Source organism: Parathielavia appendiculata, assembly GCF_033297405.1.
Source record: "Parathielavia appendiculata strain CBS 731.68 unplaced genomic scaffold N657scaffold_6, whole genome shotgun sequence".
Lineage (NCBI taxonomy): Eukaryota > Fungi > Ascomycota > Sordariomycetes > Sordariales > Chaetomiaceae > Parathielavia > Parathielavia appendiculata.
Window position 1 is genome coordinate 1,293,633 of NW_026944225.1, and position 21,528 is coordinate 1,315,160.

At 57.7% G+C, this 21,528-nt stretch overlaps 8 protein-coding genes across 8 annotated transcripts; 3 read left to right on the forward strand and 5 right to left on the reverse strand.

Annotated features, from left to right (window-relative positions):
- Nucleotides 1-37: 37 nt before the first annotated feature.
- On the reverse strand, nucleotides 38-2,062 carry N657DRAFT_645520 (cyclophilin-like protein). Its single transcript, XM_062792963.1, has one exon. The coding sequence runs from the start codon at nucleotides 1,998-2,000 to the stop codon at nucleotides 222-224; it is 1,779 nt and encodes a 592-aa protein (XP_062647686.1). The 5' UTR covers nucleotides 2,001-2,062; the 3' UTR covers nucleotides 38-221.
- A 432-nt stretch (nucleotides 2,063-2,494) lies between these two features.
- N657DRAFT_681029 (uncharacterized protein) lies at nucleotides 2,495-4,433 on the forward strand (the record flags this gene model as incomplete). The annotated part of the gene is made up of 6 exons (XM_062796343.1): nucleotides 2,495-2,536; nucleotides 2,625-2,652; nucleotides 2,709-3,192; nucleotides 3,241-3,281; nucleotides 3,331-3,405; nucleotides 3,460-4,433. The coding sequence occupies 6 exons, from the start codon at nucleotides 2,495-2,497 to the stop codon at nucleotides 4,431-4,433; spliced, it is 1,644 nt and encodes a 547-aa protein (XP_062647687.1).
- A 399-nt stretch (nucleotides 4,434-4,832) lies between these two features.
- On the reverse strand, nucleotides 4,833-6,315 carry N657DRAFT_656230 (DUF185-domain-containing protein; the record flags this gene model as incomplete). Its single annotated transcript, XM_062794678.1, has 3 exons — nucleotides 4,833-5,746; nucleotides 5,806-6,010; nucleotides 6,076-6,315. The coding sequence occupies 3 exons, from the start codon at nucleotides 6,313-6,315 to the stop codon at nucleotides 4,833-4,835; spliced, it is 1,359 nt and encodes a 452-aa protein (XP_062647688.1).
- An 822-nt stretch (nucleotides 6,316-7,137) lies between these two features.
- N657DRAFT_664020 (uncharacterized protein) lies at nucleotides 7,138-8,479 on the forward strand. The gene is made up of 2 exons (XM_062795214.1): nucleotides 7,138-7,390; nucleotides 7,457-8,479. Exons 1-2 carry the CDS (start codon nucleotides 7,220-7,222, stop codon nucleotides 8,354-8,356), a joined length of 1,071 nt encoding a protein of 356 aa, XP_062647689.1. The 5' UTR covers nucleotides 7,138-7,219; the 3' UTR covers nucleotides 8,357-8,479.
- A 374-nt stretch (nucleotides 8,480-8,853) lies between these two features.
- Nucleotides 8,854-10,753, reverse strand: N657DRAFT_690567 (uncharacterized protein; the record flags this gene model as incomplete). Its single annotated transcript, XM_062797056.1, has 4 exons — nucleotides 9,879-10,753; nucleotides 9,713-9,825; nucleotides 9,329-9,497; nucleotides 8,854-9,245 (listed from the first exon to the last, which is right to left on the reverse strand). The coding sequence occupies exons 1-4, from the start codon at nucleotides 10,303-10,305 to the stop codon at nucleotides 8,854-8,856; spliced, it is 1,101 nt and encodes a 366-aa protein (XP_062647690.1). The 5' UTR covers nucleotides 10,306-10,753.
- Nucleotides 10,754-10,876: 123 nt separating this feature from the next.
- On the reverse strand, nucleotides 10,877-13,904 carry N657DRAFT_664021 (uncharacterized protein). The gene is made up of 2 exons (XM_062795215.1): nucleotides 13,229-13,904; nucleotides 10,877-13,158 (listed from the first exon to the last, which is right to left on the reverse strand). Exons 1-2 carry the CDS (start codon nucleotides 13,549-13,551, stop codon nucleotides 11,160-11,162), a joined length of 2,322 nt encoding a protein of 773 aa, XP_062647691.1. The 5' UTR covers nucleotides 13,552-13,904; the 3' UTR covers nucleotides 10,877-11,159.
- A 182-nt stretch (nucleotides 13,905-14,086) lies between these two features.
- On the forward strand, nucleotides 14,087-19,959 carry N657DRAFT_433917 (uncharacterized protein). The gene is made up of 3 exons (XM_062787350.1): nucleotides 14,087-14,392; nucleotides 14,466-18,513; nucleotides 18,565-19,959. Exons 1-3 carry the CDS (start codon nucleotides 14,322-14,324, stop codon nucleotides 19,903-19,905), a joined length of 5,460 nt encoding a protein of 1,819 aa, XP_062647692.1. The 5' UTR covers nucleotides 14,087-14,321; the 3' UTR covers nucleotides 19,906-19,959.
- N657DRAFT_645528 (uncharacterized protein) lies at nucleotides 19,941-20,984 on the reverse strand. Its single transcript, XM_062792964.1, has 3 exons — nucleotides 20,877-20,984; nucleotides 20,743-20,812; nucleotides 19,941-20,583 (listed from the first exon to the last, which is right to left on the reverse strand). The coding sequence occupies exons 1-3, from the start codon at nucleotides 20,885-20,887 to the stop codon at nucleotides 20,395-20,397; spliced, it is 270 nt and encodes an 89-aa protein (XP_062647693.1). The 5' UTR covers nucleotides 20,888-20,984; the 3' UTR covers nucleotides 19,941-20,394.
- Between the last annotated feature and the right edge of the window lie 544 nt (nucleotides 20,985-21,528).

Sequence of the window (21,528 nt, forward strand, 5' to 3'; positions counted from 1 at the left end):
AGGGTGGGTTTGCATAGCGAGTACCTCTTTTTTCGGGATGTCGTACATATATATTTTTGGAGATATCGTATATACCCGCTGCTGCAAGTTTGCAGCCGATCAAATCCAATTCTGAACCCAACTCCTATTCTCTCTTTTCCCAACCAACGCCGTGCAATGCAATGCTCAAACCCGCCATCATACCCACTTCAACCTCTGCATACAGCCGAGGTAGTAGTATGTCACCACGAATCGAAATTCCCAAACCCGCCTCCCATCTTCACTTTCTTCTTGACCGGCTCCTCCCACGTCTCCACTGCCTCACCACCCCCACCACCCCCTGCATCGACACCCTGCGCAACAACCGCCTCCTTCTTCAAATACTTCCCCACGGCCCGCGCCTTCTCATCCTCCACTATCACCCCGTCGGCTCGTATCCTCTTGCCCGTCCATGTCGTCCGATCGTCCTCGTCCCCTCCCATCCGCCTCTTCCTCTCCTCCCTGGCCTTGTCCTCTTCCTCCCTGGTCCTCTTCTCCTTCAGGAACTCCTCAAACGGATCAATCAGCACCACCACGTCGCGAATCACAATTTCCTCCAGCGGCCTGTTGGTCCCCTCCTCGACGGGCACCGCCTCCATTTTCGTGAGGGTGGTATCGGCGCCCTCGACCACCCGGCCGAAGACGGTGTGCTTCCTGTCGAGGTGCTTGGCGGGCCGGTAGGTGATGAAGAACTGAGAGGAGTTGGTGTTTTTGCCCTTGTTGGCCATGCTCAGTACGCCGCGCGTGTCGTGCGTGTGGGGACCCTCAAGCTCGTCGGCGAAGGGGCGCGACCAGATGGATTGCCCGCCGCGGCCGGTGCCGGAGGGGTCGCCGCCCTGGATCATGAAGTTGCGGATGGAGCGATGGAAGGGTACGGAGCGGTAGTAGCCCTTTTGGGCGAGCCGCAGGAAGTTCCAGACGGCTTTGGGAGCTGTGTCTGTGTGCAGTTCGAGCGTCAAAGAGCCGAGATTGGTGTCGAGGCGAGCGAAGCCTTTGTGTTTGATGCGTTTGGGGTGCAGCATCCATTCCTCGTCCGAGAGGAGGGCGCGTTCGCCCGAGGTGGATGGGGTTAGGCCTGTGGAGGTGAACGAGGCGGCTGCGAGGCCCGTGGTGTAGGCGGCAGCGTTGGGGGCGAGTTTTTTTTCGAGCATGGAGGGGGTGCGGGCGGTGGAGGTAGAGGAGGGTTTGGAGGACGAGACGAGAGCCTTGGTGGTGCGGTTGATGTCGCCGCCGGATTGGCGGGCTTGGCGGGCGCGCTCGACGGCTTCTTTGGCGCGCAGGACTTTGTCGCCGATGCGGCCGAGGGCGTTGATGTTGATGCCGCCCTGCTGGCGCTGCTCTTCCTGCTCCTTGGTCGGAATCACGTCCTGCCCTTCCTGGAGGTACTTGAACTGGCTGAGGTCGCGGCTGGCTGCGTTCTGTGGGTCTTGGAGGGTGATGATGTCCTTGCGCCCAAACTCGACGTCGTCGACCAGGTCCCGCCACATCTTGGCTTTGATGTTCATGCGCTCGACTGTCTCCCAGGCGAAGACGTTGGCGTAGGTGCCGTGGCGAATGGCTACGATGTGCGTGTTGTCGGTGAGAACCTTGAACGTGACAGGGTCGATGAAGTCGCCCTTGCCGTCGGTTGGCGCGCCACTGACATCCTTGGTGTCGGCGGCGTCGGCGTTGCGCGAGAAGTTGAGGCGGATCAAGTCCTTAGCGGCGAGTGGTTCGCCGGTGACCGGGTTAGTGTTGTGTTTCTCCAACCAGGAGCTGATGACCTCGACATCGAATATGGTGCCGTCTGGCGTGCAGACGGGGTTCTTGAAGGGTTGGAGGCTGGCGGCGCAGAAGTTGAAGGGCAAACGCTTGAAGCTGGCATGTGCTGCGCCGCCACGCTGGGCTCGCGCACCGGCATTCGCGCCGACACTGGCGCTGTAGGCATCTGAGGACGACCACTCGGAATGGGTGATGTATAGCTTGTCCGTGCCCTTGCCCATGGCTACGACGGCAATGGGGTTTGCAGAGTTGATGTTCTGGTCTGGAAAAGAGAGTCAAGAATACTTTCAACCAAAAACAATTGACGGCATTGAGCTCAGTATCTTATCGGCACGGTAGATCCCTGTCCTTCCATTTCCGCGCCTGCATCGCGGCTCGCGGCTAACAGGGAGTGTCCGTTCACCATCCCTAAAGTGTGGGTCCTTCAGTGCTCTTGAAGCTTGCGGAGCAGCACTGCTCGGTCCAGCATATCCGACAGACAACCTGCCCTGGAAAATCAAAGGGAAAGGCTCGTGGATTCTCATATCGACCACAGTTCGGTTCGACAACCGAAGCACCAGCAATACGACGGGAGGACCTTTGGAAAGCGGGCCCATGCCGGATTTGAATATCACGTCTTTGTAATTCCGGACACGTCGCTCCAACGAATTTCGAAAGCAGAAGCACCTACACTCGAGAACGAAGCAGAGGTTGAGACCTCAACGCACAACCGACCATGAGGCGCTCGGCGTGCTTATTACTCGCACTGCTGCTGTCGGTATGCAGAGCAGCGGCATTGGAAATCAAGCTAGTCAGCATCACCTCTCTCTTTCCTCCTGGAGGCGACTTGCTAACAGGGGCAACAGGATCCGAACGAGGATCAACGATGCGCCGGTTTGTCACGCCCGTCATACCGTCTAACGGTTCCTCCTGCGTCTGACAATAGGCAGGCATGTATAGCAAGAGCTCGTGGGGCGGGCCCGTCGACCCCTTCATCCACGTCAAGTTCACCGACGTCGGCAAGGACAAGGGCGACGACCCCGTCGTCAGCCTGCTCATCTTCGACTGGATGGACCAGGACTTTCTCGACGTAATCCCGGACGACCCGGAAAGAGCCCATATATGCAATCAGGACTATGTCGACGCCGGAATGTGCAACAAGACCGACATTGGCGAGTTCATGGTCTCGCCCAACGCCACCGCACAGTCGAGAAACGTCATCTTGACCAAGGCCATCCACCTGAGAGACTCGACCCCGATCAAGTACCCCATCCCTAAGACGGGCTACTTTTGCGTCGTCACCGAGCGGTTCACGGCCGAGACCTTCGAGGCCATCGTCGAGTTCCGCAACGCCTACGGCGAGCTCCCTGCCACCCAGATCCCGAAGCTCCCGTTTTATGGGGGAATAACGATTGCCTATGCGCTGGTGCTGGTGTACGTACGACCAATGCACTGAATACAAATAGGGGCTGACCATCGCAGGTTCTGGGGCTTCCTCTACTTCCAGCATCGGACCGACATCTGTGGGTGATCCGTCCCGCCCCGCGGAGTCCCGCCGCTAACTGTCCGCAGTGGCCGTGCAAAACTACATCACAGCTATCCTCATTTTCCTCGTGATTGAAATGCTGATGACTTGGGGTTTCTATGGTATGTCTCTTGTCCATCTCCCCCCTTGGTGGCCAGCAGCACTGACCGTCCTAGACTACCTCAACAGGCACGGGTCCAACATTGGATCCCAGGTGCTGCTCGTTGTCGTGGCCGTGCTCAACGCCGCCCGCAATTCGTTCTCCTTCTTCCTCCTCCTGATCGTCTGCATGGGCTACGGCGTGGTCAAGCCGACACTGGGGCGCACCATGATCTATGTCCGGTGGCTCGCCATCGCCCACTTCGTCTTTGGCATCGTTTACGCCATCACCAGCCTGGTCGTCAACCCGGACACGGCGGGGCCCTTTGTCCTGCTCATCGTGCTCCCCCTGGCCGGCACGTTGACGACCTTTTATGTCTGGACCCTCAACTCGCTCAACTTCACACTCAAGGACCTCCGCGAGCGCAAGCAGCACGCCAAGGAGGCCATGTACCGCAAGCTGTGGTGGTGCATCCTGCTGTCGATTATCGTCATTTTTGCCTTCTTCTTCTTTAATTCCTTCTCTTTCGCCTCGGCCCGCGACCCGGACTATGTCCCCTTCCACTGGAAGACGCGCTGGTTCGTGCTCGACGGCTGGCTCAACCTCGTCTACTTTTCCGATGTCGCCTTCATCGCGTACGTCTGGCGCCCCACGGCGAATAACCGGCGCTTTGCCATGAGCGACGAGATTGCGCAGGAGGATGACGGGACGTTTGAGATTGCCAACCTTGATATTGGCAACCCGGACGAGTCGGATGACGAAGATGATGAGGAGGCTAGGGTGGGGAGCGCTAAGAAGACGACCGGGAATGGTGCTTCGTCGTCGCGGGGGGCGGGTGGTAGTAGTGCTGCTGCTGCTCAGACTGGTGCGGAGAGTAGGCAACAACAATCGCAACAGCGACAGCCAGCGCAGCAAGTTTCTTCGCAGCGGCCGCCGCAGCCGCGGGAGTCGCTGGACGGCGAGACGATCTTTGCCGTGGGCGAGGACGGGGACAAGTTTTCGGATGATGAGAGTGGGGAGGAGTCGGGGCTTGTAAGGGGGAGGAAATAGAGGAGTGTGTAGCTAGGGTTTTCTTGCAGAAGATCACTAGTGGGTTTAAAACAGGTCAGTGCATCTAACACTCGCACGGGGTGCTCATCTGGGGTTGTACCATAGGGGCGGATGGCGTTGGGTTGGGATAGGTTGCTTGTTTGGTGGTATTCATTGCATCGTGCTACTTGGTATTTTGGGGCTATTAATAAGCATACATAACTCTTATGGCTGGGTTAGACGGTTCATTCGCGGTGTCTGTCTTGCCGCACATTGGATCAGTTTCACCCGACAATATCGTCCTTGGGCATGCCAAAAGTCTACGTCGCGGGGTGGCACATATCGTGATTGTACAATGCAATCACCGAACCAAGCCGGGCCAACCTCAAAACTTCCACCAATTGAGCATACGGGCCAGTCCTAAGCAGCAACATCCCCCCCAAACCCAACCGGCCTTCTACGCCCCTCATTCTCGGGCAAGATGGCCAGCGCCTTGTACACCTTGCCCATCCCCCCGGGTCCCCTATCCACCAATCTGGCGGAAGCCTTTCTCACATCCTCCACCTTTTTCCTCTTCCCCTCCTCCTCATCATCCCCCGCCCGTAGCTCACCATCATCCATCATAGCCCTAGCCAACATATCCACCCTCTCCCGTATCCCCATGACCTCCAAGAAGTCCGCCTGCGCGACAGGGCCGTGCACCTCGATTCCGTCGCTCGCGCGCGTGGCCGCCTCGGCGAGCGCCGCGAAATCCACGTCGGCAGACAGATCGGTCAGGCCGGGCTCGGCAAAGGGGCTCACGCGGCGGTGCCGGCGAATGCCGCGCAAAGAGTTGGTCGGGACGGAGCCGTCGCCGGGGCCGTAGTCGAGGATCAGTGCCGCGCCCGAGGGGCGCGGTTTGGGGTGCTGCGGGGAGCCGCCGATGCGGGACGCAAAGTCGGATGCGTAGAGGGCTGCGTCGGGGCAGATTTCGACGAGGGCACCGGAGCCGACATTGGTTTTTAGCGCGCGGTAGCGCGGGGAGGATTCGGGTAGGTAGAGGGAGTGGCGGGTCGGTTGTTGGGAGAGGGTTAGTTGGAAGTCGGGGGGTGGGGTGTCGCGGGATTGGGAAGGGGGCGTGTTCAGGGTGGCGTGGGTTGAGTTGGGCGGTGTGGGAGAGACGAGAAGCTCGCGCCATTGGAGGGTTGGGTGAGAGGTTTTGGTGGATGGGGAGGAGGTGTCGGTTGGCGAGGGCGAGGTGGTCTGGGTGGCTGGGACCGAGACGAGCTGGAAGGCGTGGATGGGGAGGGCGTCAAAGAACTCGTGGGCCATGATGAAGGGCATCTTCTCGGCGGCTGGGACGTGTTAGCAGGTGAAGGGGGATAAGGGGAGGCAAAAACAAGGTTGGACTTGCCGATAGGAATTGACTTGATTGTCTCGGTCCATACAATGGGCAGCGCGTTGTACTTGCACACGCTGTGGTAGCCGACCTTGGATTCGGTCATGGGGGCGTCCTCGCCGCAGAGGAGGTTTTTCTGGGCTACTCGGAGTTCCGGACTAGCCTCGACCATGTAGATGGCGTCGATGCTGTTTGCCATGGCGGGAAATCTCCGGATGGTCTGACCCAAGTCAGCAAATGTGGTTGCCAGCCGAGGTCAACATAGCAATACAGGAGTGTACTCACTCGCAGCATATCGTCCATCAGAGTGCCGCGGCCGGGCCCGACCTCGATCAACTCGACGCCCTTGCTCTGGCGGCCCTGGGCCATCCACTCGGCCACGAACCAGATGCCGCAGAGCTCACCAAAGACTTGAGAAATCTCGGGCGACGTCACGAAATCGCCCTTGAGCCCGAACTGGTCACGGCCCTCCTCGATGGCGCCCGTGTAGTAACCGCCGATGTCAGCGGTCAGACACATACGCATGTAGCTGGCCAGGGGCACGGGGCCGGTGATCTAGCAACTATTAGCATCTCGCAGCTAAGTCTTCAAGGGGAGTAGTAGTAGAAAACACACTTCGATGGCCGCAGCCAGTTTCTTGGCCAAAGGAGTCGACCATTTTCTGCCGTGGTCGTCTTCCGCGTCAACTTTCTCATTCTGTTGGGTTGCCGGTGCAGAGAAGTGTCGGTGTTGTGCTATCCCGGCCGAGACGCCCCCATCGAGTAGTGGGTTTGAGCTTAAGCTTGAGCTGCGGCAGGAGCTTGGCTGTAAGCTTCGAATTGACGGAGCACTTCTTGAAATCAGTCTTTTCGACCGCAGATCGACGCAGCGAGGGCTTCTTAGCGCCCGAAACAACACGGGCCTCATGTTTCACAGTTCTGGGAACTGATGCCACACATGTCTGATTTGAGATGCAAAGGCGAGGTGGCTGACGGCTATTTAGAGATTGAGAGGCAACGGCTGAGACGGGTTGTTGGAACACTTTAGAGGTCCGAGTCGTTATCAAACACCAGACGGGAACTTATCTTGTAATACAGCCCTAACCCTGGCGTGACCTGAGACAACATGGGATGAATCCTTGGAGATAATGCCACCATTGGTGCATATTGATGTCTTTAAGTATTGGTAACGGCTTTTTAGACCTTCCTCTTCACGTCTTAAAACCCAGCAGTGTCTTCAGCAGGATAGCGGTGGTCGGATGGTAACCTGACATATGCAGGGGTTAGGGTTGGTTAGTCGTACCTACCAGAGTGATGTCAGTCAGACCATGTGAGAGAGGGCCGTGCCACATGTTAATTGTCCATTGCAGCAAAGAGCAATCAAGACGAAACCCAGACATTCAACGACATAGCATTGCCGGCTCAACAACTTCGGCATCCATACAGCGATAATGGCTCGACTGATATATGGCGTAGCGGCGACGCCAATGCCGCGACGGGCCGATCCCCTGACGGACCTGACCATGCTGCTGAACCGCCTGCAGCGCACCATTCTGCATGCCGACGCCGAGCGCGAGGCACGCCTGAAGGAGAGCGAGTTTGAGAGGGAAAAGGCCCAAGCAGTAAGCAACTTAACTTTTACTGTCTATTGCAAACCAGAATTTCTGACTCGTGCTAAATTGAGTCAGAACATCAACTACGCACGGTCGCTCCTCACCAAGCTCGAGCAGGAAGCCCTGTCCGTCAAGATCCTCGTCCGCCGACAGGAAGCCCAGGCCGATCTGGTGCGGAAGCGGGAGCTTCTGGACCAGTTATCGGAGCGGCTCAGCGATCTGGCCGAGCTTGCCGCGGTTGGGAACAACGGTAATGCCGCCGACGAAGAGGACACTTCGGACGGGGAGGACATCCTAGCCGACATCGTCGTCACGCCGAGCGAGAGCTTGGACTCGACGAAGTCGAGCGACATGCAGCCAGAGGAACCAGACGAGCCATCGGCTCAGACCCCAGCCCCGCTAGAACCACCATCACCCCCTCCGCCGCAACCCGCACAGCGACAACGCACCACACCCCAACCCGAATCCTCCTCCATCCCCTCAACCACACCACCACCCCCAGCAACAACCTCCCAAACCCTCCGCCACCGTCACACCGAACTAAAAACAACACCACCAGCAGCAGCAGCATCAACAACAGCAACAACCAGCTCCTCCCTCTTCGTAAACCACCCCTCCCAAAAAATATCAACAACAACAGCAATCCCCACAACAGAAGAAGCCATCCTAGACCACCAGCGCGCCGAACAAGACGCCCTGTCGGACTCCATCCTCCGCCTCGCCTCCGAGCTCAAGGCCTCGTCGCAAGCCTTCAGTGCCGCGCTCGAGGAGGACAGGGAAGTCGTTGAGCGGGCGGGACGGGGCATGAGCAAGACGGGCGAGGCCATGGAGGGCGTGACGCGGCGGATGGGCATGCTGCAGCGCATGACCGAGGGGGAGGGGTTCTGGGGCAGGTTGAGGTTGTATGTCATTGTGTATGGGTTGATGGTAGGGTTGGTCTTGTTGGTTGGGGTGGGGCCGAAGTTGAGATTTTGATACTCTGCCTCTGGTTGTTTATTTTGAGTATCGGAGAGGAGTGAGTGGTTGGGTGGATGGATGAGCAATGGGAAGGAGGTGAGCTGCTATTCGGGACGAGCGAGTAAACAACTTAAAGGGAAGGGGGGGTGGGAGGGGTGCGTAGCGATTGAAAGCAGCGTGTGGTATTTCTGAGGGTCCTGTCCCTATCTATCTGCCTTGCTAGCTATACTGATGCTGATGATGAGATGAAATCAGTGACTTCCAGAAATCAACGGTGCGTCTCCCGCCAATGCGTCTGTCATCTACAAAACCCGTTGCTGACAGCTGGTTGCATTTCCAGCGACTTCTCCGCCGGCCGCCCCCCCCCCCCCAACACGGGGGGGAACCGGCACAAACCTCAGCGGCACATCCTCGGGCTTTTCCTTTCACATCCCAACTGTGAGCGATTCGAGACGAGATTTTGACCGCCTCTAAGCCGTGAGATCCATCATGCAAGCCATGGCGCCGAGAGTCGGCTAGCTGGAGTGAGGTGTGTCCACTAACGGCGTTGCGGAATCGCCATGCTTCTCATCCCGTTCCTGCGGCAAAAAGGAGGCAACCGTGATGCTGAGGTCGGCTCGCGGCGACGAAGCTGGGGTCATGAGTTGGTCGGCTGGGCTCGACGCGTCTGAGATCTTTGCGGCCACGGCTGCAATCTTGGAGAGTGTGTCTTCGCCGTGGCCGTTGTGGGTGTCTGCCACCATAGCAGGCGGTATAACTGGCTGAGCAGTGCCGGTCGGGTCCGCGGTCGTCGCATCTGCCGTGTCAATGACGGCAATCTCGGCCGGTATGTACTGGGCCGGGGCCCGGCCGACTGGCTTGCCACCCCTCTGTGTACGCATTAGCTTATTCCGCTGGATTCCGATCCCTTCCAGAAACAGACTCAGCGGCGGTTGGTACCGAAGCTTGTCCTTTCCGGCCGTCCCTGCCTGGACGAGACGCTGCGCCTACGGGATGCCGTCTCAGTCTGGAAGAAGTACTTGAAGTGGGTAAACTCGCGGGCAAAGACGCCTGGCGAGCCGCCCGGTCGGTGGAAACTTGGCTGCGAGTCGCCTTTCTTCTTGGAGAACTTGGCCACGAACCAGTAGAGGTGCGGTTCGTCGTTATAGGATCCGTATAGCTGGGGTGGTCAGCCAGTTAGGGGTTGTGTAAAGAAGACTTGTGTAGATGTAAGTGACCCAGTGGCACGAGGTGTCATCTGAAAAGGGGTGACATAAAAAGGGCGTTGAATCGGGACATGTGGTAAAAAGATTGACTGCGTGCCGAAACGAGAAAAGGGGTAACTTGGGATGAACCAGTCCTATGCAAAATAACAAACCCGCACCCCATACTCACCGAAAGAGTGAATTTCTCCTCCTGAAATACGCCCTCCTTGGCAACCCAGACCGTCCTCTTCAGCTTCACCTCGTAAGGAAAGTAGGTATGGTCCCGGTAAACACGGTAGAAATCTGCCCTAGTCAGTTAGCTCATTAACTCGCGTCTGAGCAGGGAGAGCACTTACTCGTATCAACCTCCTTCTCCGCCTTCTCCTGGCCCTTGATCACCATCAGAGCCACCCGCTCGCGCTCGTGCTCCCTCTTGAGAGCCTCCACGTGCGAGTCCTTCGCCTCGGGAAGCCGCTTCTTCTCATGGATCGAGTCCTCCAGCCAGTCGAGCTTGACGAACTTGCATGTCCTGAGGCGTTTCCCCAAAGGCAGCATCCGCCGAAACTCCTCCTTCGACCAGACCGGGTGCGTCACGTCCCCATCTAACTTCTCCCCCACGAATTTACTTCCGTGCAGCACGACCCACTGGGCAATGCTGGCGTCGCTCCACTGCTTGCGGCGGCCTTTCTTTGCGTTGAGGTCGCCTGCCCTGGCGATGGTCAGGCCGCGGAAGATTGTCTTCTCTTCGGGGGCCAGCTTCTTGTGTTTGGCCATTCTTGCCATCCTGCTGGTGCGTATGGAGTGTAACTCGCCGATTGAGCTGATGGGTGTGAGAGAGCAGAAAGAAGAAGGAAAGCCTTGGGTTGGAAGAAAAGAGGAGAGGAGAGGAGAGCAAAAGGACGGAGAGGAGGAGGAAAGAGAGCGTGTGGAAGGAGAACCAGAGGTTATGAGAGCGTGTGTGTCAGTGAGATGGGAGATAACAAGACGGGAAGTTCCAGAAAAACACGAAGATCGTTGGTGGAATTGTTTTAGAGCTACGGAAGCTGGGAGGAATTTGTAACTCCAGGATATGCTCTGGTGGGAAGGAAGGTTAGGAAACAAATCGTCTGGGTGCTGATGCCAGAAGGCAGCCTGATCAGGAAGATCAACCGAGGAAGTAAAAGGGAAATGGCAGGTCGGATGAGTTGGGTACTCATGAGTTGGGTACTGAAGGGAGGACGTGTAAAACCCCTTCCAACCTAATAGGGTAGGTCGGAATCAAAGCTGCGAAGTCTGTCTTCTTAGCCTGGACGGTCGGTGCTTCAAGGGAACGTTTGGCGAGAGGGTTGGCAGGAATAGGAAATGCCGGTCTTGCCTGGCTGCCGACTCACTCCATGCCTAACTCTGTGCAAGAGTCGGGGGGGGAGGGGGGTTAGACTATCATTCGGGTGAATTGACGAGATCATGCGTCGTCCACAGGGGCTGAAGGAGGATGTCAGCGTTTCCAAGAGCAACATGATGACACCTCTTCTCCCGAGAAACTATGGCCGATGCCAGCTCCAGCCGAAGAAAAACCACGTTCAGGCACCCTGCTTTTTCACAGCACGTCAGTGAAGTCAATATGCCAAAGCTGTTCTCCCTATCAACTCCACGGACAACTACCGAATCGCCTTAGCAGCCTTTACAAACCCCCTAATCTTCTCCAAACTCTGTTGCCCATCCACCTCAACGCCACTGCTCACATCCACGCCCAGCACCCTCTCGGCAAGCGGCCCCAGAGCCGCCACCGACGCGGCAACATTGCCCGGATCCAACCCACCCGCCAGAAGTACCGACAAATGCGGATCCCTCTCCAATGCGGCCCTGGCAGCCTCCACATCGAGCAGCGCCCCTGACCCCGCCCCCGAGTCCAACAGCGGAACGGCATGGTACCCGCGCACGCCGAGCCCGATCTGCCCAGGCTTGAACTTGCGAATGACGGGCACCGGGATGAGGCTAGCCCACTCGAGCGGCTCGTCGCCGTGCAGCTGGATTACGTCGAGGCCGTACAGGCGCTGCTTCTCGAGGACGTCGTCCAGGGGCTGGTTCATAAAGACGCCGACGAGGAGGGGTCCCTGTTTCCGCAGTACTTCGCCCGAGAGTGTGAAGAAGTCCGTTGCTGTCTTGGAAACGTTGATTGGGTCCGAGCCAAGGGAGCTGGCGGCCTGTCTGCGGCTGCGGCTGCTGTGGACTGCCTCCGAGATGGCCAGGGCCGTCTCGTGCGAGACGCAGCGCTTCGTGCCCGGGACGAGGATCATGCCCACGAGATCGGCGCCAGCACTGATGGCTTGCGCGGCGGCCTCGGGGCTTCGCGTCCCGCAGATTTTGACTAGTAGCGGCTTGGTCTCTGATTTGGGTGCTGGCGCCTCGGGCCCCGCGCAGAGTTCCCTGATGAATTTGGATGCGTCTGGCGCCCGCATGATAGCCTCGCCAACGAGGATGCCGTTGACGCCGTCGCGCTTGCTTTCGAGAACGTCTTGGTGCGAGTTGATGCCGCTGAGAGCGCACAGAAAGGTGTCCTTGGGTACCATACTCCGGAGACGGCCCGTTGTGCCGAGGTCGACCTCAAAATTCTCCAGGTTGCGGTTGTTGACGCCGATCACCTTGGAGCCTAGCTTGATAGCCGTAGCCATTTCCTCGGCGTTTTGAACCTCCACCAGCGGCTCCATGCCGAGCGAGAGCGAGTACCTGTAGAGCCGTTCCAATACATCAACCTCCAGCATCTTCACAATCAGCAGGACAGTGTCGGCGCCGGCAAGCCTTGCCTCGAGGATCTGGTACTCCTCAAAGATGAATTCCTTTCGAAGCACGGCGGGCCGATTGGGCATGCCGTTGAGAACTTGGCGAACGGCGCGCAGGTCCTCGATGCTTCCCTTGAACCACTCAGGCTCAGTCAGGACTGAGATGACGCTGGCGCCGGCGAGCGCGTACTTGCGGGCCTGGCTGGGGGCGTCGATGTCAAGGGCAAAGACGCCTTTTGATGGTGACCCTCGCTTGATCTCGGCCAGCAGAGCAACATCAAATGGTGATTGGCGCAGGCGATCGACGAGCGAAATCTGGGGCGGGGCGAGGTTCAAGTTGTAGGCGGCCTGCAGGTCAGAAGGTCTCTGCGAGGGGATCTGCTTCTGGGCGTCGACGGCGGCTTTTCGGTGGGCATAGATCGTCTGGAGAATGTTGTTCTTTGGTGCCGGTGCTGTCTTTGCGACGCCATTCGGCACAGTGGCGGCGTCCTGGTTGGTCTCGGCAGCTTTCTGCAGGCGCTCATTCTCGGCCCAGGTGCCGCCCTGCATGTGCAGGAAATTCCTGAGCATGAGGCGCCCCTCGGCCGATAGGATGCTCTCCGGGTGGAATTGTACGCCCTCAATGGTGTACTCCTTGTGACGGACACCCATGATGACGCCCTTGGAGCCATCTTCGTTGGCGATCCAGGAGGTCACCTCCAAACACTCGGGCAGCGTGACATGAGTTCCGGCGAGGGAGTGATAGCGGGTGACGGGCAAGCCCTGGGCCAGGCCAGCATAGACACCCTTGGAGTCATGTGCCAGGGGTGATGTCTTGCCGTGCAGAATCTCACCAGCGAAACTCACATCGCCGCCATACACATCGAAAATGCATTGCCTTAAGTTGATCATGTCAGTACTCTAAGGTGGCTCGGCAGTCACCTAGGATCAAGGGGTTATTCACTTACTGACCCATGCACACGCCGAAAATTGGGATCTTTCCGGCGAAGTGCTTGATGGCGTCACGGCTGATGCCCGAATCTGTGCCTGGGTGGCCCGGCCCTGGGCTGACAACCAATTGAGTCGGCTTCTTGGCGATGAGCTCCTCGAGCGTGATCTTGTCGTTTCGGAATACCGTCACATTGGCACCCTCGAGCACCAGGTATTGGTACACATTCCAGGTGAACGAGTCATAGTTGTCGATCAGGATGAGGTTGGAGGCCGTCGGGACCAGGGGCGACGGATCGGGATGATGTGGTGAGTGGTCGATGATATCCAAAGCGGCCGGCATGGTGGTGATGGATTCGTCTCCGACCGAATTCGGAGTGCAAGGTTGAGATGTCCGGTGCAGGCTCAGAGACAACTTCGAATCTGGAATGCCAAACAAAAATATCGGTGTCTCTGTACGGATTACAGAAAATCAAAACGAGCCCTGATTCCCGCTGGTCGTTCAAATCAACTCGTGAGTCACGTCCGTTTGTGAGACCCTAGAGGTAGTATGTAAGAAGGCCGTCTTATGAACGCAATTTCGGGTATTGATTCGCCGTCGAACCGTGTTTCGTTAGTAAGGTAAAAATACCTAACACAGGTTGCATATCATTGGAAGCTGTTCTCGCAGTTGTTGGAAGACTGGATAAAACAAAGAGTGAGGGGCATCGCATCGTGGGGCTTTGCACATCCTAACATCCAGGGGCAGCTGTTTGTGGCGAAGGGACCAGATCTCCAGCTGCTATTCAGACAATGCAGGTATGGGAAGCTGCAGCTCTTAACTATCGATAAGCCAGCCAAACGGGTCCCAAGCTGCCCTGAGAAAAAAGCGGACTGGTCCGACCGCCTGTGCAACCGCCTGGCAGAGAGCTTCCATTTGGGATTCTGGGGACCCGCGTCAGAGAGCGCGTCGGTGCAGTGAAAGTGCCAGGTTAAGCCCCGGCTCAGCATCAACATCGACATTCCATCTGCACACCACGCTCGCTTCCATTGCCTGGGCGGTGCCACAGGTTGTCGCATTGGAAAACGGTTTCAGAATTGGTCAACTCCGGCTCGGATGGAGACCATTGCCCAATGGCTACGTTGACCGATAGAACATATTTTCCTCCCCTGGAGGAGTGTCTAAACGGCAAGAAAATAATTCTGTGAGTTGCGCCGGTGCTGGACGGGGTCTCCCCGAGCTTGATTTGGTCTGACACTATCTGCTCTCCGTCATAGCTCATGGCGCCTTGTTGCTTCAGCCCTCGAGGACGTGTCATGCGACCGCCTCACTAGCACCGCCGTGTCGGCCTTCCTCCGAGACGGCTACGTCCATCAGCTGCTTAGGAAACCCACCAGGACATTTGCGCCGCCCACGAACCAATCCAAGCTGGACTTCGAGACCAAGAGCGGCGCTATCAATGTCGTACAGTCGCCAAACGACCCATACGACCTCGACACCGTCAAGGACGACGCACGATGGCTAAGCAAAAACGCAAACATTAACGAGGTCGCCGCTCTCCGCATTGTGCTCGTTGAATACCAGTCACGCGCCCACAGCCACCTCACCGGACCGCTATCCACACAGGATGTCGCCAACATTCAGGAAGCGGCCGGGGTGGGGGATGCGCAGGCTACGGCCATCCTCGCTCTGCTGAGCGTCACAACAGCTGTCGATGCCGAGTCCACGTGGGCCAACTTCGAGAGCGACACCAAGCGCCGCCAGCGCCTTCTTGCCACCTACCTCTCCGAGCGGCGATCTTTCCTGGCCGCCGCGGATGCGCTGCTCGCCTTTCTCCTGCACTCCCCCTCGTCAGGCACCGGCTCCGAACTGGACCCTTTGCGCGGCTCCGTCCTGAAGGAGGCCTTTGGTTTTGATGAGAGCTCGGCGAAGCCTGAAACGTCCAGGCTTTACGCTCTGGCGCCGACATATCTCGGTACCTTGGAGGACTGTTTCAACCGGACCCAGGCGGCCCCGGAATCACTCGACAGGGGGATGCTGGATGACCAGTTCGAGGTCGACTGGATTAGGACAGCGCTGACCGAGGCTATTCACGCCATGTCGCTGGCTTTTCAAATATTGGATCTGAGATCCTCCATGTTCGCAGCGCCCGAAATCGTAACCCAGTGGTTTGCCCTGATGGACGCCTGCGAGTTCTTTGAGCCGGTTGTTGGAGGCCATGACCTCATTGCCGAGCTCATCTTACCCCTCCGCAGTCTCGTTACCTCCATCTCCCTGAAGCTGCTCAACATTGACCGGACGCTCTTATACTTAGACCAGGACGTCGACCTTGTGGAGACCGAGCAGCCATATCTCGCATCGTCAGACGCCCTGACCCAGATCCACACCACCGTCTTTGCCGCCACCAATGCCGGCTTGATTACGACAATGCCAATTGTTTTTGCCTGGTCTCTCATTTTGCACCACATGCACCTCGGGTACCAAGAGCGAGCCGAGCGGCGCGATCTCATACAAAACCAGCGGGCGCAGGCCGGCTTTGAGCTCGAGTATGAGCCCTCCGGCCGCCAGCGGAGGAACTCGGCCGGGAGTATCGTCTCGATTGAGGCATCTCCTTACGATGTCTTCCTTGCTTCCCAGCAGCTGGAACGAAGCATTGAACCAGCGGAAACCATGGCCAGGGTGGCCACTGCTCGAGGCCAGGTTTACGACCTGATGGCGGAGATGGCGGTATGCCTGGGAAGCGGCCAGATAGCCGCATTTCGGCCGGTATTGGGTGCCCGCGCCCGCTTGGCTTTCCAAGATCTTCTGAAACGGAGTTCCCATTACGTGGGGTACCAGTCGGAACCGGTCTCGTGTCTCCTATCCGTCCTCTCAGGCGGCAGCCAGTTCTGGGACATCTCTCCTGAGCCGCCAGCCAACAAAGCGGCTCTCGATATTTACATTCGCATGATAAAGGACGACACCCTCAACCTTCAATACACCTCGCAGTCACAGAGTCGCTTCCCCTACGAATTCCTCCCCTTCTCTTCCATCTGCCGCATCTTGTCAGCTGCCTTGGCTTCGGACAAGGAGAACTCCGAGTTGTTCATCTCGATGCTCCTCAAAACGCCTAGTCTGACTGTCAACTGGGATCCGCGGTGGGACAGGTCGTACGAGCTGGTATTTGAGGAGGAGAATACCAACTCCTTCCGTCTGACCAAAGATATCAATCTCTTTGACTCGACCTCAAAATCCAACAGGCAGTTCTCGCCCGAGGAGAGGTGCACAATTCCCCGAGGAACATTCGGCCGGTTCATCACCGATGTGGGGAGGGTTGCCAAGCTGGACTTTGAGCATTCCGCCTTGGCTCTCCTAGGGAAGCGTCTCGAAGTGAATCTCATGGCTGGCGCCTACGACAGCGCGCTGGGGTATTTATCGGTGGACGAGCTGGTTGAGGGGATATCGCTTGTCGCAACAGTTCTGCGAACCGCGACCTTGAAGTCTTCCAAGTCAGACCCGGATAGCGGCTTAAGGATACTTACGGAAGCTAGCCGCTTGCTTCCCCGCGGCAAGGACATTATCAGCATCATATGCGACACCCTGGACAGTTTGGTCGAGGAAGAGCTTGCGGATCTGGATGGGCCCAAGATCGCGGCCTTAACATCTTGTCTCCAGTTCCTGTATGCGGCCCTCCCGATTTGCCCTGGCCGGGTCTGGGCATACATGGCACGATGTGCCCTTATCAATGGCGACACCCGCGCTGGGCGCTTATCGAGAATCACGGTTAATCTCGACATGTTTTCCGAGAGGTTCGACCTACTTTTGTCTGCCGTGAAGCTGATCTCCAGCCTCGCCGAGAGCGCCATGACTAGCGCTGTGCAGAGGAGGGTAGGGAGTGGCCTCCATAACCGCTCCAAGGGGGGAGAGAATCCGTGGCTTGGGGCTTCCGACAAGATCATCTCGCGGGTCTCTCTCTCAATGGCGCAGACTGCTCTCGACGTTTTTGAGAATTCCGCCACCTGGAGGTTCCCCTCTGAGGTCGACCGCAGCGTCCTGGTCCGGGACGTGGTAGGCATCATGCACAGCTTGGTTTCTTACACACATAGTGTTGGGCCGGCTGAGGGGTCCAAGAGCTTGACGGGGCCCCTCGCACCCGCGGCTGGATACATCCTGGAGAGCTTTCTTGCCAGTTCGTCTAGCTCGCTGCGGTTCCAGCCTCTCTTGACCACTCTCCTGGCTGCCTTCCAAATCCCTGACTCAACTCTCTACCGGCGGCGCACCCGGATCGTGTCGGAGAGGCTGACAACGGTCCTCGCATTTGCTACCACTCTTCTACGGGTCGCTGACTACCTGGAGAAACCCTCCTGTACCATGCAAACGCAACTTTTCAAGTCTGCCTGCATTGTCGCACGGCTACCAGCCCTCATGCACTCCTTCAGGATGCCCGCCATCTCCCTCTTGAGTGCGCTTGTGGAAAGTGCCGGCAAGGGCAGCGGCGAGCCTCCATCGCTACTAGGCTACCTGGGCCCGCAGATATCTCGGTCCTTCATCCAGATTGCTTCACAACTGGATAAGCCATTTGACAGGATACCTGAGATGGCGAGCACCTGGAAGTTCTTTTCAACCATCCTGCGGAACCGGCAGCAGTGGATGGCGAACTGCCTGCTCACGGGCAAGACGCCTCGGGAAGCCCTCAAGGGCGACGCCAAGATCTCGCAGATCTCCGCTGGCTCCGTGCTATCAACGGCCATGGAAAAGTTGCGCTCCATCAACAACATCCCGAGCCAAGAGAGTCTCGCCGTTCTCGACTTCTTCACGTCAGCGCAAAACTACTGGCCATGGACAATTTTCGCCATGCAGAAAGACAAGGCCTTCCTGCAGGATCTCCGATTCTATGTCCGCGAACTCAAGAGCCCCGCAGTCGTGTCCAGAGTCGACCCAGCCGAGGCTTGCTACCAGGCGAGGATAGCGGCCTACATTGCCGAGACGTTCGCCATGCAGCTGTACCATCTGCGCCAGATGCGCCAGGAGCAGGGATTCGCGACGGAAGTGGTGAATGACCTGGATTACTTCCTCCGTGATGGGGTCCAGGTGTCGGATTATAACACGTCACTGCATGCCAACTTTGCGCGAAACTTTGCCAAGCGGTATCCGGGGTGTTTGGTCGATGACTTCAAAAGGACTCTCTTGGTGCCGCGAGATCTGGGGTCGCAGTATTACTATGCGCTGGATTTCGCCGAGGCCATGCTCAATTACGATGCTGGCTGGGCTGGGTCACGGCAGAACGGTTTTAAGCGAGAGATGGAGACGGCCAACATCAATCTCTCTTTGGTGGAGGCTGAAGTGGTAAGTTCTGTGCCGAGTTCTGCCATGAAAGGCCGTCGCTAATTCTACTAGGCCCTGTTCCATGCCTGGGAGTACCTACTCCTGGAGCTCAGTATCTGCCTGCTGCCGAAGAACCAAGCTGTCGCGAGGCAGATGTGGCAGGTGGCCAAGCAATGCTTGGAGTCGAACCAGCGAGCTCAGCCGCCGGAGAACATCTTTGTGGTGCTCGCTCACTCGCGCGCGAACCTGGCCCTGACATTGTTGCAGCGACTGGACCGCTCCCTTTTGCCCAAGGACATATCGGAGCTTCTCTCGCTCATTGCCGCCACCATCAATGGCGTCGAAAACCCATGGAGCGAAGCACAAATCTCCTACTTCCGCACCCTTCTCAAGATCCTCTTTGTGATCTTGCGCGGAGCTAAACTGCCCACCCATGCCGCGTCGCAGAAGATCGCCTCAGCGGAAAGCCCCGCCGCCGTCGCCCAGCTGGTCCTCACCATCCTCGACCGGGTCGTGGCGCGGTCCTTCCGCACCCTCGCCGCCCTCGTGCACGAGCGCGACGCAGCCGCCACGCCCGAGGACCTCGCCCTGATAACCGCCGTCCTGCAAGCGTGCCTCAGCGTCCCGGGCATCGAGCAGTGCCAGCTGCAAGTGCTCAACATCATGTCGTCGCACGACGTCCTGCAGGTCGCCACGTCGCTCTTCTCGTGGGCCGACCGCCTCGCCGACAAGGGCGACCCCGTCTACGGCGAGCTGGCCCTCCTCCTCCTCGTCGAGCTCTCGGCCCTCCCCGCCCTCGCCGAGCAGCTCGCCTGCGACGGCCTGCTGGGCCATTTGACGTCGGCCAACCTGTCGGGCTTCATGCGCCGCGCCAACGTCTCCCCCTTTACTGACAACGCCGGCGCCGCACGGTGCTACGCCATCTGGGCCAAGGGCATACTGCCCTTACTTTTGAACGTCCTAGGCGCGCTGGGCGCTACCATCGCGCCCGAGATCGCCTTTGTGCTGAACCAGTTTCCCAACCTGTTGCGGTCGTCGGTCGACCGGCTTGAGGCGCCCGGGCAGAGCCGTACGTCCCGGGACGAGGCGCCGCACTTTGTGGCGCTCGTCGCCGTGTCCGAGGTGCACTCGCTTGCGCTGCTCACGAGGGTGCTGGCCGCGCTGCGGGCGAATAATAGCCGGGATATCCCCGAGGTGGCTGGGTGGGACGCGGGCGCGGTGCTGGAGAATGTCGAGTTTTGGCTGGCGAGTCGGAAGGTGCTGAGGGAGAGGCTGCTGCCGCTGGGTGCCCGGGAGGTTGAGTGGAGGGGGACGAGGGCGAGTGAGGGGAGTGGGTGTGAGAATCGGCTTGAGGAGAAGGCGGTGGCGTTGTTGGAAGGGGTGAGGGATGTGTTGGCTGAGGAGGCGGAGTAAAGGGATGGACATTGTGTTTTTGTGGGTGTATTAGGATGTTTTCGTGGTTGCGAAGTAAAGGCTTATCTTGTTTGTTGCTATCTGTTTGGATCTGGGGTGATCTGTTTGTCACTCGCTCACGCTCTGACTCGGAACGTGAATGTGTCCTTCATGCCTGATGGTTATGATCTGGTCTGGCATGAACCCCAAACCCGGGCAGATCAAACCCATGATATTGTTACACCAGACAGTCCTGGCCTTGAGAACACTGTCTATCCCTATCCCAAATGGTCCCGTTAAGAATTCCCACGGTATGTATTGTACAGCCCAATCACTCCACAGTTCCCGTGACCTGGGGATATGATGTACAAGGCATTGTGTCAAGAGTCGAGATTCCTTGCTTCCTCCCCCATCCAACCATCCACCCATCCACCCATCCACCCATCTCTTATGGCTTTCCATAGACGACGGTTGTAGCAAAAGGTGAGAGGTGCGCAAAAAGCAGAGGAATCACCGCTTCTGCATCTCGGCCGTAACGGAGGCGTTGAGCTCAGCAAAACGCTCGCCCAGCCTGTTCTGCGTCGTCATCGACTTGGTCACGCACCGGCTGATGCAACCCGACTCGCGGCCTGAGAGCGCCCTGGACGTGAAGTCGTCGACGCACGAGTTGAAGCAGTTGTCGACCAGGTTGCCGAAGACCTGTGTTGTGTGAGGGCGGTTAGCAGGGCGGGTAAGTTTTTGGTAGGGTTGAGTAAGAAGGTAGATAGGTAATCCGGCCGCTCGGTGTAGTGTGGTTTGGTGGTGGGGTTGAGAAAGGAGGATGGCTGGAAGGAGCCTAGGATGGGAAGTGGAACGTACGTTCATGAACTCTTTGACTTGGCGCTTCTGCAGGCGGCCCTCGAGCTCGCGCTGCTCGCTTTGTGTGAGGCTGTTGAAGAGGGTTTGTCAACTTTGTGTTGCCGAGGCGGCATTGGCGTTGAAAGGGGGCGTACCCGGCATCCATGGTGTTGATGTTATTGTAGGTCAGTGTGTTAGTAGATTGTTGGGATGGGATTTACTTGGAGAAGGTAAACCCGTTCTTGCGATAGCAGTTCTTCTGGCTGATGATGGAGTTGATCGTGGACGGAATGTTTGCTATCGCGATAACAAAATCCTCTGCCGCGAGGGTTCAAGGGCTGCCGGTCCGTGCGTTCAGCCTTCTGTGAGATGTAGGAACTGGTCTGTCGGTCCAACCTTTCACACTTTGTCACATGAACCGCAACGTTTGCGGCAACCTTTGTTATTGAGTTCATTGAACACCCGCAGAGTTACCTACTCTGATTCCCTGACTCAGAAATACACTCTATCAGATGCTACGAATTAGTTTACTCTCGAAGTTGAATCTTCTGAAAGCGAGTTCAAGTCCGAGCAATTCACTGCATCAAGGCAAGTCCGCCAAGTCCACGCAGAGGTCTACTTGCTGCACCTCTACCTACATTCTGACCTGATTATATCAAAGGCTTTAGAACCAAATGAGCAGAAAAGAAGTCCCCTTTCATACTCGGCCAGCTTTGATGCTGTTACTATCCTACGAGCCCGCCGACGACTTCCAAAAAGGTCCAATTCGGAGGTCTGCAGGTTGCTGCAGTGAGGACTGAGCCTGTC

Bases quoted from the DNA above. Each gene is read 5' to 3' on its own strand.
- N657DRAFT_664020 (XM_062795214.1), top strand. From the start codon at position 7,220: ATGGCTCGACTGATATATGGCGTAGCGGCGACGCCAATGCCGCGACGG. The intron at 7,391-7,456 runs GTAAGCAACTTA...AAATTGAGTCAG, and splicing joins AGAGGGAAAAGGCCCAAGCA to AACATCAACTACGCACGGTC.
- N657DRAFT_664021 (XM_062795215.1), bottom strand. From the start codon at position 13,551: ATGCCGGCCGCTTTGGATATCATCGACCACTCACCACATCATCCCGAT. The intron at 13,159-13,228 runs GTAAGTGAATAA...GATCAACTTAAG, and splicing joins TTCGGCGTGTGCATGGGTCA to GCAATGCATTTTCGATGTGT.
- N657DRAFT_433917 (XM_062787350.1), top strand. From the start codon at position 14,322: ATGGCTACGTTGACCGATAGAACATATTTTCCTCCCCTGGAGGAGTGT. The intron at 14,393-14,465 runs GTGAGTTGCGCC...TCTCCGTCATAG, and splicing joins AACGGCAAGAAAATAATTCT to CTCATGGCGCCTTGTTGCTT. The intron at 18,514-18,564 runs GTAAGTTCTGTG...TAATTCTACTAG, and splicing joins CTTTGGTGGAGGCTGAAGTG to GCCCTGTTCCATGCCTGGGA.
- N657DRAFT_645528 (XM_062792964.1), bottom strand. The intron at 20,584-20,742 runs GTACGTTCCACT...CACACAACACAG, and splicing joins AAGTCAAAGAGTTCATGAAC to GTCTTCGGCAACCTGGTCGA.
- N657DRAFT_645520 (XM_062792963.1), bottom strand. From the start codon at position 2,000: ATGGGCAAGGGCACGGACAAGCTATACATCACCCATTCCGAGTGGTCG.